At 31.3% G+C, this 15555-nt stretch overlaps 2 protein-coding genes across 3 annotated transcripts in view; both read left to right on the plus strand.

Moving 5' to 3' along the window:
* The first annotated feature begins 29 nt into the window (after positions 1 to 29).
* LOC118064982 (steroid receptor RNA activator 1-like) lies at positions 30 to 1784 on the plus strand. Its single transcript, XM_035079967.1, has 3 exons — positions 30 to 200; positions 393 to 893; positions 957 to 1784. Exons 1-3 carry the CDS (start codon positions 182 to 184, stop codon positions 1112 to 1114), a joined length of 678 nt encoding a protein of 225 aa, XP_034935858.1. The 5' UTR covers positions 30 to 181; the 3' UTR covers positions 1115 to 1784.
* A 2409-nt stretch (positions 1785 to 4193) lies between these two features.
* Positions 4194 to 15555, plus strand: part of LOC118064432 (neuronal acetylcholine receptor subunit alpha-7-like) — a 65558-nt gene continuing 54196 nt past the window's right edge. The window contains exons 1-2 of one of the 2 annotated variants that reach the window (XM_035079019.1): positions 4194 to 4907; positions 6827 to 7549. In XM_035079019.1, coding sequence (XP_034934910.1) covers positions 7387 to 7549 — 163 coding nt within the window. In that variant the 5' untranslated portion in view covers positions 4194 to 4907; positions 6827 to 7386. The remainder of the gene's footprint in view (positions 4908 to 6826; positions 7550 to 15555) is intronic. The other variant, XM_035079010.1, reaches the window with a different exon arrangement.

Consider the following 15555-nt stretch of genomic DNA (forward strand, 5'->3'; position numbering starts at 1 on the left):
CGCCAGATAGCAACTCTTTAATATTTTTTACATAGGATGAACATTTCAAGCTTCATTCCGCTGTTGACCTCATATGTTTACTACGCACATTGTCCTCAATGGCGGAAAAATAAACAATAAAATCGCAAAATCTACTTCTTATAGTATTCAATCATAAAATAAATTGATTCAAATATATTATATGATGGAGCCTGATTCAGGTTTGTCAATTTTGATAATCAAATTAAGTTCTCCATTTTTCATATCGCCTAAGCAAAGAATTATTAACATAATGTCATGTAGTAGCTCTTTATGTTTTCATATTTATTCAAAATAACGATTAAATAGTTGTCATTATTTAATATTGCGTTTTAATAATTAATAAAAGATTCAATATACCTGATATTTTTTAGATCAACCGGTAGTTTCAACTCAAAAGAAATTACAAGCTTCACATGATCCAGGCTGGAATGATCCACCCAAATGGGCATACAGTCCGACTCCAAATGTTAGCAATACTCCGACAAAGAGACTATTAAACAAAAGGGTGGCATTTCCACTTAATTCTGCTTCATCTACTCCATCGTCAATACAATCCTCATCTTCACACAATTTACCACCACCTAATTTACCTCCTTTAGTGCAAACTACTAATTTAACATCAGCACCTCATGCACCTATGTTAGCACCTTCAAGTGTCTCACAAGAATTTTCAGCTTCAGAGCATTTAATTGATAAAGAGCAAGCATTAAATGATACTCTGACTAATTTGCAAAGTTTAATCGTTGATTTAAAACTTAAAGAGGACAATAAAAAAGAGGATATACAAAAGAGATTGGAGGTAATGAAAAATATGTGGGAGGAAAATAAATTGACCGATCCAATTCATGAAAGAATTTTGCAGTTATCTGAAGGTAAAATAATTAATTGAAAAATAAAGTATATATTTATTTCATATATATATTTATTTATTTCAGCTCTCAAAGAAAAAGACATTGAAAAAGCTGATAAAATTCATATGGATCTCATCATGAATTATGCTGCTGTCTGTAATAGTTGGATTCCTGCAATAAGACACATTATTTTAGAAATGAGAGAAAAGAGTAAAAGTAATAGCAGTGCAGATGGTAAATAGTTTATTGCCCAATTCAGGAGGGAAGAAAGAGATTTCAATTCGCTTGTAAAATTGCCTCTTCAACTACCAGAGGATAACGATCATGCGAATTAAAATGGCTAACTTCTTTTCTATTTAATGCATGATTTTTTGTCATATTTTCTCGCAAAGTGTCTTTTTCAAGGAATTCGACTTTTCCGTGAAAATATGGAAACAAACAATTTCAATCAGTACTTTGATTACTTCCTATAGACTTTACAATATGGAATATTTCTTTATACATTAGATGTTATTGTGTTGATCTGAAGTAATATTCATTGACATTTTTATGATTAAAGTGTTATTTATATACAATTTAGACTCTGAAAACAGTTCGATAATGATGAAAAAATTGTGATGAATTAAATAAGTTAAGATAAAAATTGAATTAATTAAAGGAACATCATTGGATGTGATAATTTTCATAGGTACAGGGATTGAAGATAATGAATTGACCGATATTCTCGATGGTTAAAGCATCGGTGCATATGGGCAGTCGGTCATAAATAGATAGTAAATTTAATTGCAAGTCGTAATTCATGTACGAGCATCAGATGCGTTCAATTAATTGCACAAGTTTACTCGTGTAATAATAATATAATCCAATCTTTTTTAATGTCGTTTCATTATAAAGTCGTAACTTTATTAAATCTTTATGTGATTTTTTATTCATAGAAGAACTTTGTTTAGCATTTAAAATTAATGGATCAAACTAATTTATTTTTATGGTCCTTTATAAAAATACATAATACGAAGTAATTACTAATAATTTACTAATAAAAAAGCTAAGATTTTCAAGCAATGTCTTTGTGATATTTGTTTTATTAGTAAAGAATAAATAATGAAGATAATTTATGTATAGTGCAAGATTAATCATAGAAGATTTATTAATAAGTGGTAAATGTACCAATTTGTTAAAAAAAAAACCGTCAGAAGTAAATTTAGATCTCATTATACGTGATCTTGAAGGAAAAGTTCACTTCCTGACCAACAGCAGCATTTATCAATTCTTTCATTTGAAATTTTCATTCTTCACGTAGTTTAAGCTTTTCCGCTTTTCCAGAAGTAGAACACTTTGTTGCACATAAATTCCGATTCCTCTCCTAGTGAATTATCCATTAGACTAGGTATTTTACTATTATGGTTTCGAAAAATCGTGATATCGTGAACGCCCATTACCTGAGAAGATATTTTATGATTCACCGCATGAACGTACTGAGAGTTCATATGGAAATAAAGTTCAAATAGTTTTTTATGAATATGGATTACATTAAAATATTCAGTTATCTTCATTTTTATTATTATTTCTTCATAGGTGATATTTATCATATGAGACAGTAATGTGTTATAAATTTTAACGAGGTCATTTCAGTCATCATTATTAAGCTTAAAAATATTTTGTCAGTGAAATATAATTATTTTAAAGTTTTTGCTTAATGCAAAATTGTCAGCTGAGTATATTATTGATATGCATAAATCAAAAAAATTTCATAATTTATGAAATATTATTATGTAGTAATTCTATTGAAGTACATAGAGTATGTCAGTGTTGACACACGCAGAGAAATGTATAGTAAAAATTGCCCTGAGTTTTATAGTAATTTGGTGACACTGCAGGGTGAGGGTAAAAATTACTATACACATTGTAAAAATTATTGTGCACATTCTACAAATTACCATACTGCATAGTAATTTTCACCCTCACCCTGCAGTGTCACCAAATTACTATAAAATTCAGGGGACTTTTTACTATACATTTCTCTGCGTGCAGCAATACTTATTTTATTTAGTACCCAATAAGTTTTTTTTACACACAAAAAAAAGAATTCACATCAGTACTAAAGAAGGTTTTAATTATTCTTGGGACAATGTTCATAATTTTTGAGATAATATTCAAAGTTGAAAAGTTATTTCTATTTATAATTAATCAATAACTGTAATTTCTATATGCATGGATAATTAGTGAGTCGATTGATTCACTCGTAGTGTATCAGTGTTTTTAGTATTCTATCAATAAGGTTTAGACCGAACGCGTATCCTTTCTGTCTATGAATAATCAATGAATATTGTTTATGCATATAAATAATGAAAGGCCGTTAATTTTTCAAAAGTAGAGCGTCAACTATTCATTATCGAGAGTTTAGATAGCAACAGATATCGTTGAATTCATCGAAAATTAACAGCAAACAAATGAGACCACTACAAATTTGCACCCCACGTGCAAAAACTTGTTGACTATCCTGTTGAATATGCTCGTAATAATTACAATTTCAACGACTGTGTAATAGACAATTAACATAAAATCTAGAGTTACGGTACTAAAAATAATATCATGCTAGAATATGATATCGAGTCATACATGTCAATCGTATGGTTGTCATTATTAAAATAACATGACATTTTGAAAGCGAGGAAAAAATCTCATCACTTGGGAATTGAACTGCGATTAATTTCAATAGCAAAGAGGGTCATCGCAATGTTGGGTTGACTGATCAGAGGTCATTGACACATATTTATATGAATATGGGTTATTGATATGATAGAAAATAAATGGAATTAGAAAGAAAAAAATTAGCCATCAACTTAGTTGTTGTATTAAGGGGGATGTTGAAGTACTAGGGAGGTGAGATCTTGATGAGAAACAGTAGAAATCGGTGTCACTTTGCTTGGTGGTCGCCATAGCGTGGTAAATGGTGCTCGGCTATACTCAGGCAACGAACGAGGGGTGAGTGAGTGAGATGTAGGTGAGAGAAGAAGCGTAGGTAAGAGTGAGAGAGATAGCGAGAAGAAGGGAAATTCGTCCCGCGGCACGCTGGGCACAATATTGATCTGTAGGTGGGGTGGTCTTCGGATAGGGTGGCAAGCAGGCTGGCAGGTCGAAATGGTGGGGGTTGCGTGGTGGTCCAGTCCGCAGCTTCACGCGAAATCGCAAGCGGCTCTGGTAGGAGGCGGCCCCCTTGACAGCGGGGCTTCTGGATCGTAGGTGCTGCTGCGAGTAGTGAGCTTACTGTACCATCTAGCTTCATCACACCAAGGTATCTCAGTTACGCAGCAGCTCTACGCGTGAGCGGAGCTTTTGGGTCGTGCTGAGTCCACTTTTGTCGCGCCTTATTCAAACGCGCACAAAATTAAGGACTCTCTTCAATTTTGTGCACGTCGAATGTCATTTCCATTTAAAATTAAACTCTATTTATGGTGAAGTGAAGTCTGCAAAAATTTATTTCGTACAGAAATTTTATTTTTTGCAACTAATAAAAATAAAACACATTTTTATTTCTATTGTGATACAATATACTGTGCTAAATTATTTTCCCAACTGGAATTTCATTGAATATCTTCAGAGACAACACGAAAAATTCATCATTAAAAGTGTTTTTTTTTTTTTTTGAATCCCTGGTTTGCAGTTTAGATAAACCGCGTGGTGTTGCTTGGGATTGCCGATTAATCTTGGACGCCGGCGCTACTTGTCGTCGCCTTTTCACTCGGGTTATTCTGGAGGACTTTGGCCTTTGGAGCGCAACTACAGGAGGTGTGTGCTTGCGCTCAAGAGAAAAGAAAATTGAGAAGAGAGACTGAAAAACACCTGTAAGCGAACGCCTGTAATACCCGGAGGATATACAAGAGGAAAAAAATGTCAAATTAAATTAAAAGCTCCGGGCAAGTCTGAATTTCCGGGCTTCCTTTAACCAAGTTTACCTTACGTTCTTGGACGATCTTAATTCTGATGACGAAGCGAGCTTAATTCTCGTGCTCTCACAGAAAAATTAATTGACTGGTAAGGTTTTCTATACGTGTGAAAATCATCAGAAGATTCCTCTTACATCAACAACAATCATTTTTTTCTACCATCATTATCTCATTTTTTGTTCATCATTCTATAATGCATTCTACCCTGAATGAGTGAGTAAAAATGTGATAGGTTCTTGGCAATGAGCTGAATGGAAACCCTGTTGCTACGTGTATCATCACATTATTTTTGTTTGAAAAAAAATCTCCTGGAATCGTTAAAGACATCATGAACTTTAACGAAAAAAAATTGGATCATTTATTCTAGAAAACAGTCGAGATTTTTTGCTAGTTAAATGTTGAATACTGTTTTTCTGCTAGAATTATAACAAAGATGTTGGAATTTTTTAAATTAAATTTAAATTGTTAACTTTGTGTCCTATAGTCGAATATGACAGAATTATTATTAAATGTAGAAATTGGACAAAAATGAGAAGTGTTAATAATGGTGAAGAAGATAATTTTTGGCTTTAATTAGATATTATAAAAAAGGATAATTTTTAGGTATTTTAAAACATCATATTTACAAAGTAAACTCCCAAGAGGTAAAATTAATTCAGACATAAATTATAGATATAGTAGTAAATACTGATAGCTTTAATAGGATGATTTTACATAGCAATGCGTCCTACTTTTTTACTCAGGGGGATATGTACGCGATTTTGTTCCATTTACTGATGGAACAATGAAGAACATCAGTATTTATTCATTTACTCTAGCTTTTTTAGAATAAAACTAGAATTGTGTATATCTTACATTTACTTAAGAGCCATTTTCTTTCTTAATTTTCTTGTTTAATTCTAAAAAAAAACCAATGGCGATATTGAAATATATTTAAAGCTTTTGAAACACCGATAATAGTATTAGTAAATAAATATTGATTTAATGGGTTTGTTACGGTTGGTAATCGTTTTGGAATGGAGATTCGCTGATTCGATTGTTGTTACGTGTAGCAAATAATTCGAGACTATTATCGTTTCATTATACAGGTTGCATACCAACCAGAAATATATATGAATAATAAGTACCAATAGGTTTTGAAGTTTTATACAGTGTAACTTCATTTTATGTTTTGTTGAGTTGGTTGAATTTAACAACAGAAGGAAACGGAAGAAGTAACAATAACTGTCGAGTAATGAAGGGAAGTTTGTGAATATTTTTGTTGTTGTGATCGTTCATAGTAATATGGTAATTATCAGGATGGCATTTTATGATTTTGGCCATTTTTGGGTCAAAATAAAATATCCAATACCATTGGTAGTTAGATGATGGCTTAATAGTATGTAAAAGCTCGATGAAAAATATTTATAAAGATTTAAATATTGGGGAGAAATATGTACGAATGACAAAAAATTGATATTTAGAAATGTTTTTTAACGTCACTTCAATATTTTTGCTATTGAAAAAAAGTTTTTTAGATAGCATATAGTTGATGGATTATTAATAAAAACATCAGAAAAAATTACGAAGGCCAGTCATAAAATATGGAGGTATTTTATCAACAATATTGTGCATAGTTCGACTTGTGGCATATTGGAGGGCTGTTGGAATAGGGCAAAAACGACGTGTTATCTGACTTCCGGTTCGCAAATCACCGTCATTAATAAATGAGCGCAAAAGTGGGATGGAGAGATAGTCTCATATTTTTTTTGACTGGTCACAGGACATACTAGAGAGGAAAAGACAAAGAACAGATACATCATGAGGGAAGAAGTTTTATCATTTTTTCCCTCCCTTATTTGTTTTATTTGAATTAATCAATTATCTTTAAAAGTATGTGTTTCTAGTCTGAATTAATTTTTGCCTTCTGGGGGTAAATCAATCAAATAAAAAAGCACAGGAAAAGTCAAGATAAAAGATACAGAGAAAAGTAGACTGAAAAAATAAGAGGAATCTTCTGTGTTAAAGCTCCGTTTGATGAGGAAAAACTTGAATGTCCACTGATCTACAGATTTTTTTTGGTGTGGACGAAAAAATTCTAAGAAGATAGAAGGAAAAATAGTGCCAAGGATTAAGGGGAAAAGAGATAAAAAGCATGAAAGACGAATGTGTGATGTATTGGGGGCGAAAATAATCGCTCATTTTTCCAAGTTCATGTCCATCACTCAGTGAAGATTTCCAGAAGACGAGTAGAAAGGAAGGAAGATTTAGCCGGGTATGACGGCCAAGTCGGGAGGTCGGCGGGAGTTTATGAAGACTTCGCGTGTGTAGTTAGAGGCCAAGGTGTCCACAGTCACGTTCAAGTTGACAAAGTGGATCAAAAATAGTTTTTATAGAAAAAGAAGGATGAAAATCATAAGTCACGAGTAATTATACTTGGTAAACTCCTTCCTTGGAGTAACATGCGGCAGTAGTGTAGTGCGTTAAAGTGCTTAGTGAAATTTGGACATCTAAAAAATTGCAATTGGAGCTAATAAGATACGAAAAAAGAAAATAGAAGACGTATTTTGAAAGCGTAAAAGACCAAGATGATGTGTTGGATGTTGGAAAAGAGAATGAGGATCACCAGCATGAAGACGAAAAGCAGAGAAATAAGGACAAAAAACGTCTTCGTACTCAGCCGCCTCGGGTTACAGTCTCCGATGTTGAGCCTAGGCTTTATCCTCATGCTGCTTGCAACCGTGCCGCAAGGTGAGTACTTGCATTTTTCCATTTGTGAATCCGCATGTATACTCTACACCAGCAGATAACCCGTAGGCTTTTTTATCCCCATGTACTCGAGAGTGATAGAAATCCTCCGGAAGAGGGGTCGACATGCTTTAGGGGAGTTTTTCAAAGACTAGGGCTAGGGCTGCTTTGTTTCCCAGCAACTCCTCAGAAGTGTGCTGTAGAGAAAATAGAACAACGTGATGTATCAGATTATTTTTAATCAAAAAATCCGTAAATTGATGTGCGTATAAAATTCTTTATTTTCTCATTAATTATTTTATTATTAATCTTATAATTCTTATTTATTAAATAATTTTATAATATTTCATAAACTTGCATATTAATATGATAACATTAATTCTACAAAGGAGTATAATTATACACTCAAGTAATTTTAAACATATGTTATGGTAAGCAGAGTGATTAAACTTGAAAGTGATAATGATATCACGAGATTTATACAAATGTTGAGAGTTTGTACTGTCAAGTAGCATTTGGTTACTCATGTGGTTTGAACCTGATTAGGTTGCATGGAAGAGCACAAAGGCCTTGCCAAGTATTTCCGGATTTCTCGGATAAAGTACTCTCGATGGTTTGCAAATCTACACTCGGTTCGAACTTTGGAGATTTCTCGACCACATTGTGATTGATTCTCTCTAGATATTCATCTTGACCAATTAGCTGTATCAATTTACAACCCAGTTTTTCGTTTTATTCATCATAACCAGAATGTCATCATCAAAATAGATAATACAAAATTGCAATCAATATTTAAAATTAGATGCTTACCTAAATCTAAATCTATTGAAATAAGAAAATGGAGTAGATATTATTTTTTATAGCTGAAAACAATTGCATAAAGTTTGTACGACTTTATGTTATCGAATTGAGTGCTTATGTTGTTGTCTTAAGAGCTTCAAACCTGTTACACAGGTCCATTGAAGCAGAAATCCAAATAAAATACAAGAACAAACACGAAATTCGACTGTTTCTCGTTTATTTGGGAGTGCTAGAAAAGATTTTGGCGTACCGCCAACTTTGATTCCTGTAATAAGAATCATGTAGTTATATTGGCTCTTTCTCGTTTTACTGGTTTTGATAGCTATTCCAGATTCATGGAAAGTTTTATTTGTTTAACGATGCGCTTCTCATCTAGATGAATTGCACTAGGAAATTACCAGGCAGTGGAGTATCCCAAGTGTTTCGAGAGCATGAGCTTTCTATAGGCAAGCAAAGCTTTTATTCCCAGTATGTGTAACTAGATCTACTGTATCAGCTTCAGTAGTTAATCTTGTTACATTTTTTTCAAAGTTTTCTAACAGAATAATAACTTTTTTTTATCATTTTTAGTGATCCATGGGAAATTTTAAATTGAATATTTCTTTTTGTTTATAAAAGTTAATGATACTTTTCAAAAATTGATTATCAACTTTCTTGGTAAGGGTTTTTCATTATATCATTATATGTATTAGACATCTAGGAATCTATGTTGCCCCAAGAATCCACCTTGCCCCAGGTTCCCCTATTTATTTCTAGCTCGTGTGTGTTGATTTGTATCTTTTTCATTATTTAAAGTATATATGCTTCAGTGCATATAAAATACGGAAATGATACATTTGAGAAATGATCGCGAGAATTTGAATAAAAAATATCTATTGAAAGCTTCTTGATCACGTGGAAAGTATAAAATCCATTCATCGAGATTTTATGAAAAGAAAAATTGAAATGCTTTCTTTGAGATTTTATACTGTCGAAAGTTCAATAGTATTTTTTGTAAAAAAAAAGGGATAAAAAATTATTGGAAATAAGGAAATTCTTTAAATCGATTTTACAATCATTTTGTATCTTCTTATTTAAGAAGGCATATAATCTTTTGAATATTTAATTCCATTCTATTACTTTTCTAACATTTTAAAATTAAATTCTATTACACCTACATAAAATTAATAATTTTTCTATATTTTTCAATACAGTTTTAACTTCAATATTTTTTTTTCTTTTCAACATGAAGTAGTATTGAGTGAAAGTTATTCTATTTAAAATTTTTTTGTATCATCATTAATGAATTCATTTAAAAATTTTGAAAAGTACAACATTGAAAGGCTTTTTTTTCAAACTAAAGTTGATGTAAAATATTTAATTATTTAATTCTGATGAATGGCTCGAAAGTAAGAAGAGGTGTTTTGCATTCATTCAATTTTAAAGTACTTCGGCGGTAAACCTAGTGGTGAGTACTGTAGCCGGAAGTGCATTTACTCATTAGACAAGTAAATTTTCGGCTTCGTAAAATTGAACATGATCCGGTAGAAAGACAAGTTAACTTTAGGTTCAAGTTTTCTTTGTACTCAATCCGCAACTCGAAAGTTCTACAACGTAATTAATTAATCTACTTTAGTGATGTACAATAACAACTCATTAATAGTAAACAATGAACAGTAATTGATTGAACACTTGACAATAAACAATTTTAGTTAAATTATGCTTTCATTGTACGATGTAACATACTGTCAATATTTAATCACTTAAAAGCTCTAATGTTACTTAATAAAGAACATTATTAATTTAATCATTACATCACTTATTATTAATTTACAATTTATTCACGACAGGATTAGAGTAATTAAATTTTATCTTGGCTTAGTTTGAAAGTACAATTATTGGTTGTCATTTATTTCATACATTTAGGTTGAATTTTGATAATAATATTAATAATAAATAGAATTAATAATATTAATATCAAGCTGGAGAATTATTCCCTACTATAGATAAAATGATTAATTATTTGAATATTAGCTAACGAAATCAAAAGATAACTATGAGCTAATGTATTTTCAATCTATCGTTCAAACAGTTGGTCGTAAAGCTGATCTGATTAATTTTGAAGACGAAAATGCTTAGAGTAAAGCTACAAAGAGGAAGTCTTTAGAGGCATAAATTCTTCAGTGATTCCATAAGAGATTGGAGATCCATTTAGCATAGAAGCATTAGGTACGTAATATCGATGTCTGTGGTAACACATGTTGGCGTACTGCTTAAGCATTACAATGAACGTAAAGCCGTTAGCTCTTTGGCACGTCCGATGATCGTTTACGACATGAGCGAACATTGAGAGCGGATGGAAGATAGAGTGTCTGCAACGGGTGTGTGCTTTGTCGTTCTCAGTCGTTAGATATTTTTTCGTGTCGAGCAAAGCTCCCTGGCTTTGAGTATTGCCAAAGATACACTACACAGCTTTCTCTTCACAGTCCTATTTTATAGCAACCGCCGGCAGTTTTTCAATTACTACGATCCTGCTGCAAGACCTATATTGCTGGATTTTTGTCTCAAAGTATTGAGTTTATCTTCCTTTTCCTCGTTCTCTTCATCTGCTTTTCTTCTTCTTCTCTCTTACTATTATTTCAGTTGCTTCTTCATTTTTTATTTTATCCCTTTGCTTTTGTTGTATCTGTACCACTATACTTTTTCTTCATTCGCTCGTTCACGCTTGAGCTTTTTCTCTTCAAGTGTGATAGAGAGCAGCCAAGATCTCACTCGGGGGTTAACGAGCGTAAACCACAATGGAATATAGTGTTATGCTATAGACGTGACCTCATCTGCTTTAATTCTTAATTCAACTCCAAGATATATATCTTTAAATTTGGGATTGTTAATGCAAGGAGATTAAAGATATCAGACGTATGCTTGATAGATGATGGTACTTGCTCGAGATATTTCTAGGAAATATTCGGGTTAATTAAGACACAGAAACGTATATAGTACTGTAGTTTAAGTCATTCTTTTCATCATATACAAAGGAATCCTCAGAAAATATTTACTTCATTGAATGTAATTGTCTTCTGTACTGGAATTTATTATATTTTGACATGTCATAAAAGACTTATGTGCTCGTTAAATTTACATTTCATCAAAATGAAATTGATTTTATTCAAATTCATCATTTTATCAATAACTTCATCAAGTTTTCGTCTTTGAATTCTCAAGCCATGTCTGACGTCTTTTATGATAAATTTCACTTTAATAGCCTCCTCTTATTGCACTCCAGTATTTTTGTTGTAAACTTTTTTTTTCTATAGTATCAGAATATTTTCATCGAGTTCTAATAAATAATATTACATTAAAGTCTTTTCAGTAATTAAACAGTGGCTAAAAAAAACTTCATTTGTGAATTTTTAATAAAGTTCTTGATGTATTCTCTACAGAGTTCTGAACAGAATGTAATAAATCGATACCTCCATTCTAACACGAGCTTTAAGATATTAGCATTGGAGTAGTGAAGTTTATTATGGAATATTCAACATCGATTATTCCTAAAAGATTTATACAAGTAAAGTAGATGAGGCAAAAGTGAATTTGGGCAGAAAAGCAGAGTGCTTTTTAACTCTTCATGACTCTTGCAGGACTTCTAGTGAGATACTTATGCTTTTCACTGCATTCTAAATCCAATCGTATTTCATAGAGACACGAGAGTGCAGCGAGACCACAGGTGAGAAATCGTGGGTTCAGGTGCAATACTTAATCTTCCTATATCTCTTCTTCTCTAGAAATCGCATGAAGCCATAAGGAAAGCAAGAGGTTTAGCTTCAGTAAGAACAAGTTGTTACATTGAAAGATTGCTTTCACTATGGGTTTAAATAATTTATGCTACATTTACACGGCTTCATTAAGTCTATTCGATAAATAGCTAGCTGTAGTCGAGGATCCTTTTAGGTAATTAGCCCGCGATGTCACAGGGCCTCACCACAAAATTCTGTTCTCGTTTGACCTGCAACAGGTGCTGATGATAATAATCGTAACTATTAAACTGTACGATATCTAATTTTTTTCCACATTAATTTGTTAGTAATGACCTCTGGATTATTTTAACTAAAAAATTATTTTTTTATTAGTGTAATATTTTTTATCATTGATTTTAATTCAATTAAAATGTATAATTATTTCAACTAGAATTGTTTCAACTGAATATATTATTAATTATATTAACTCTGAACATTTAATCGTTGGAAATGTTATTTTTTTTTTGTCTCTCAGTTGACTCTTTTTAGTCTTTGAATTTTTAAACAACAAAAATATTGAATGTTCTGTCGTTAATAATTATGCGTTTTTTTAATTAATGCAATATTCATCTTCTACATGATTGTAGGTTTAAAAAGCACGGTTTTTTGTATTAATACAACGGAAAATTGTATTGTTTTTTTTAAAAGAGATATTTTCTTTTATTTTGTCGCAAATAAAACGAGCGTCAGTATATAGTAGAATTGAAACTACATTTGCAGACCATTTTTACGGTTGCATCGATAAAATGTAAATTTATTCTTATCTTTATTTTTATTACGATTTTTTCTCTTATAAACTGCTTTTCTTCGTCTTCTATATGCATTCACATAAATGCAACCTATAATATCAGTTGTAAGCGAATCCGTAGTGCACAATCGGTTTTTCACAACAATTATAATCGACTGGAAAATATTCTTTTTTCTCTCTCTCTCTCTCGTTTCACGATTCATTTAGACTAAGTGTAGAAGTGAATTTTTTACCTTCAGACTCTATTCCGTGGTGTTATTATAAAAATGTCTAGATTATTAATGACTTGATATTCATCAGAATCACAACAAGACTAATTTTTATGCAGTCGATTTTCTTTGCAATCAAAAGGTGATTTGAAATGTAAATTTAACAAAGCGTGTCAAATGCAAAACCTTCACAGGTTACAGTTACATGAAAATTCAGTTTTTATGAGAAGCATAGATGTTACATAACATGCAATTTTCAACGTCAGCTGCTGGAATTTCTTGACCCGCAGAATTTTCACTCTTGAAAAATTTCACCACAGAAACTCACTGTTATTTATATAATTTTCACCATATTCCACCGCTAATTTCATCCATATGTTAATGTATATTTCTAAACCATGGCTTTTAATTAATATGATAATTAGATACAAAAATTATTCATTCATCATTCTCCTCATAAACAACGATATATTGTTGGACATTCATCAACGAATTCAAATGGTAAAATCTTGTTAAATAATAAAGCTCAAAGAGAATAATTTGTTAAAGAAAGTAAAAAATCCATCGTCATCTGGTAAAAATTCTTTTTACACTAATAAGTGAAAGGAATTTTTTGAGCATAAAAATGAGAAAAAATCTCCAAGCTAACTGAATGTGAATTTTTTTTTCATTAGAAATGGGAAATAGATTAAAAAACGGACAGACAAGCTATTCGTTTATTAAAATCATGGTCATTTATAATACAACCCTCATATTGCCACTTAAGTTGTGATATGGAGAGGACGCTTTCCTAATAGAGATTTATGTTTACATTTAGAGTAGCCCACTCGACTCAGCCAGTAGTAATAGTTGCCATGAGTCAGCCACACGGCACCATGCCAAAATTGTTGCTTCGACTCATTATCGTTACCTACACTCTACACTTTTACATCTTTCTTATTTTTTTTTCTTGTTGCTAAAATGTTCTACGACCACTGAACACTCTTTACAACTATTTCTTTAGCATTCTGGCTTATTTACAAACCGCAGTGTGCCATGTAAACAGCTCTCATCTTCGCGAAACATTTGAGGGCGGAATTCTCCGCCCATAAAATGTACCCACGACCTAGAATAAATATTACATAGCTACATTTGCCAGTTGGATCAAACTTTAGGAGATGAGCGGGGAAGATTATGAGGAAAAACTTACTTAAGTGTAACTCCTTCAGTTTACTATGTGTTTATATCTGTATATACACATGTCTTTTTATTTTACTTGTCTACAGATGTATTTTTCAGAAATACTTTTCTGCAGTAACGGTAAAGTACGAGCGCGTTTATGACCGATGTCCCCTTGTCAACTTTCTATGCCGCAGACTAGAATTCTTTTCTAACTTGCTAGCTTTTTAAGTTCTATTCTTTTTTTGTATTTTCTTTTTTTTTCCTGTACTGCAGGACAATAAGATGAAGTTCCTTCTCATGAAATAGCTACTTTCCTGACACACTTCCTGCTCTTTTGTCAAGAAAATTCTTTGGTCCAAGTTTACAGGAACTATATTAAAATCTAAAATTAATCAACATCATTAAGAAAATTTATTACTTAGTTTGAAATTTTTTTTTTTTCATTAGTAATTACAAAACTATTCAATAAATCATGACAGAAAGTGATATCTTAATTTGCCATCCTCTTTAAAAGTTCAAAAGAATTAGAACAAAAAAAAATTTCTGGTAAATCTGCAACTGACATGTTAAAGCTTATAAATATCTCTTTGGTTTTAATTTTCTTTTCATGTTACATGTGATGGTTTTTTTTATAAGTTATCAAATGTCAAATGGAAAATCTAGTATAGCTGACCGAACTCAAAATGGTGTGCCAAATTTAGTTTATAAAAAGAAATTAAAATAAAAAAAATAAATGTATTACTTTAGAATAAAAACCTGTGTGATATTTTTTTTCTTAAACAAAATTTCATTCTTCTCTGTTAAAATCTAGTATTTAGAAATATTGTATATAAATAATTACTTGTAATTACAGTGACATAAAATAATTTAGATTTGGGTGTTGAACAAGTACTTGATGCAAACAACTATGTTCAAGAGGGTTTAACGATTTATTTATGCAGTACTCCAAACCTAATTGATAGTACTAGATTTTGAGAAATTTTGTTCCAACTATTTTAATGAGTTTCTACAATTTAATTAAATAATTGAATGAATAAATAATTTAGTTACCAAAAAAATGTAAATTTCAATAAATTGATTAAAATAATTGCCATGAGAATTCACAAATTTGAAAAGTTATTGAGAAATGAAAATTGTACTAGCATTTATTGCTTTAAATAATTAATTACTTTACTTATAATTGAAATGAACTCAATATCAATTTATTTATATAATGAACAGCTATTATAAATTAATACATTAGCATTGTTACTGATTTTTTGTTCAATAAAACGATTTTTTATACATATCAAGTTAACATTTTAATTGTAATTAATA

The sequence above is a fragment of the Chelonus insularis genome, unplaced genomic scaffold (assembly GCF_013357705.1).
Source record: "Chelonus insularis isolate UGA/USDA-ARS -01 unplaced genomic scaffold, ASM1335770v1 contig_117_pilon, whole genome shotgun sequence".
Lineage (NCBI taxonomy): Eukaryota > Metazoa > Arthropoda > Insecta > Hymenoptera > Braconidae > Chelonus > Chelonus insularis.

Coding starts and splice junctions, on each gene's coding strand:
- LOC118064982 (XM_035079967.1), top strand. Junction 894..956: donor AATTTTGCAGTTATCTGAAG/GTAAAATAATTA, acceptor TATTTATTTCAG/CTCTCAAAGAAAAAGACATT.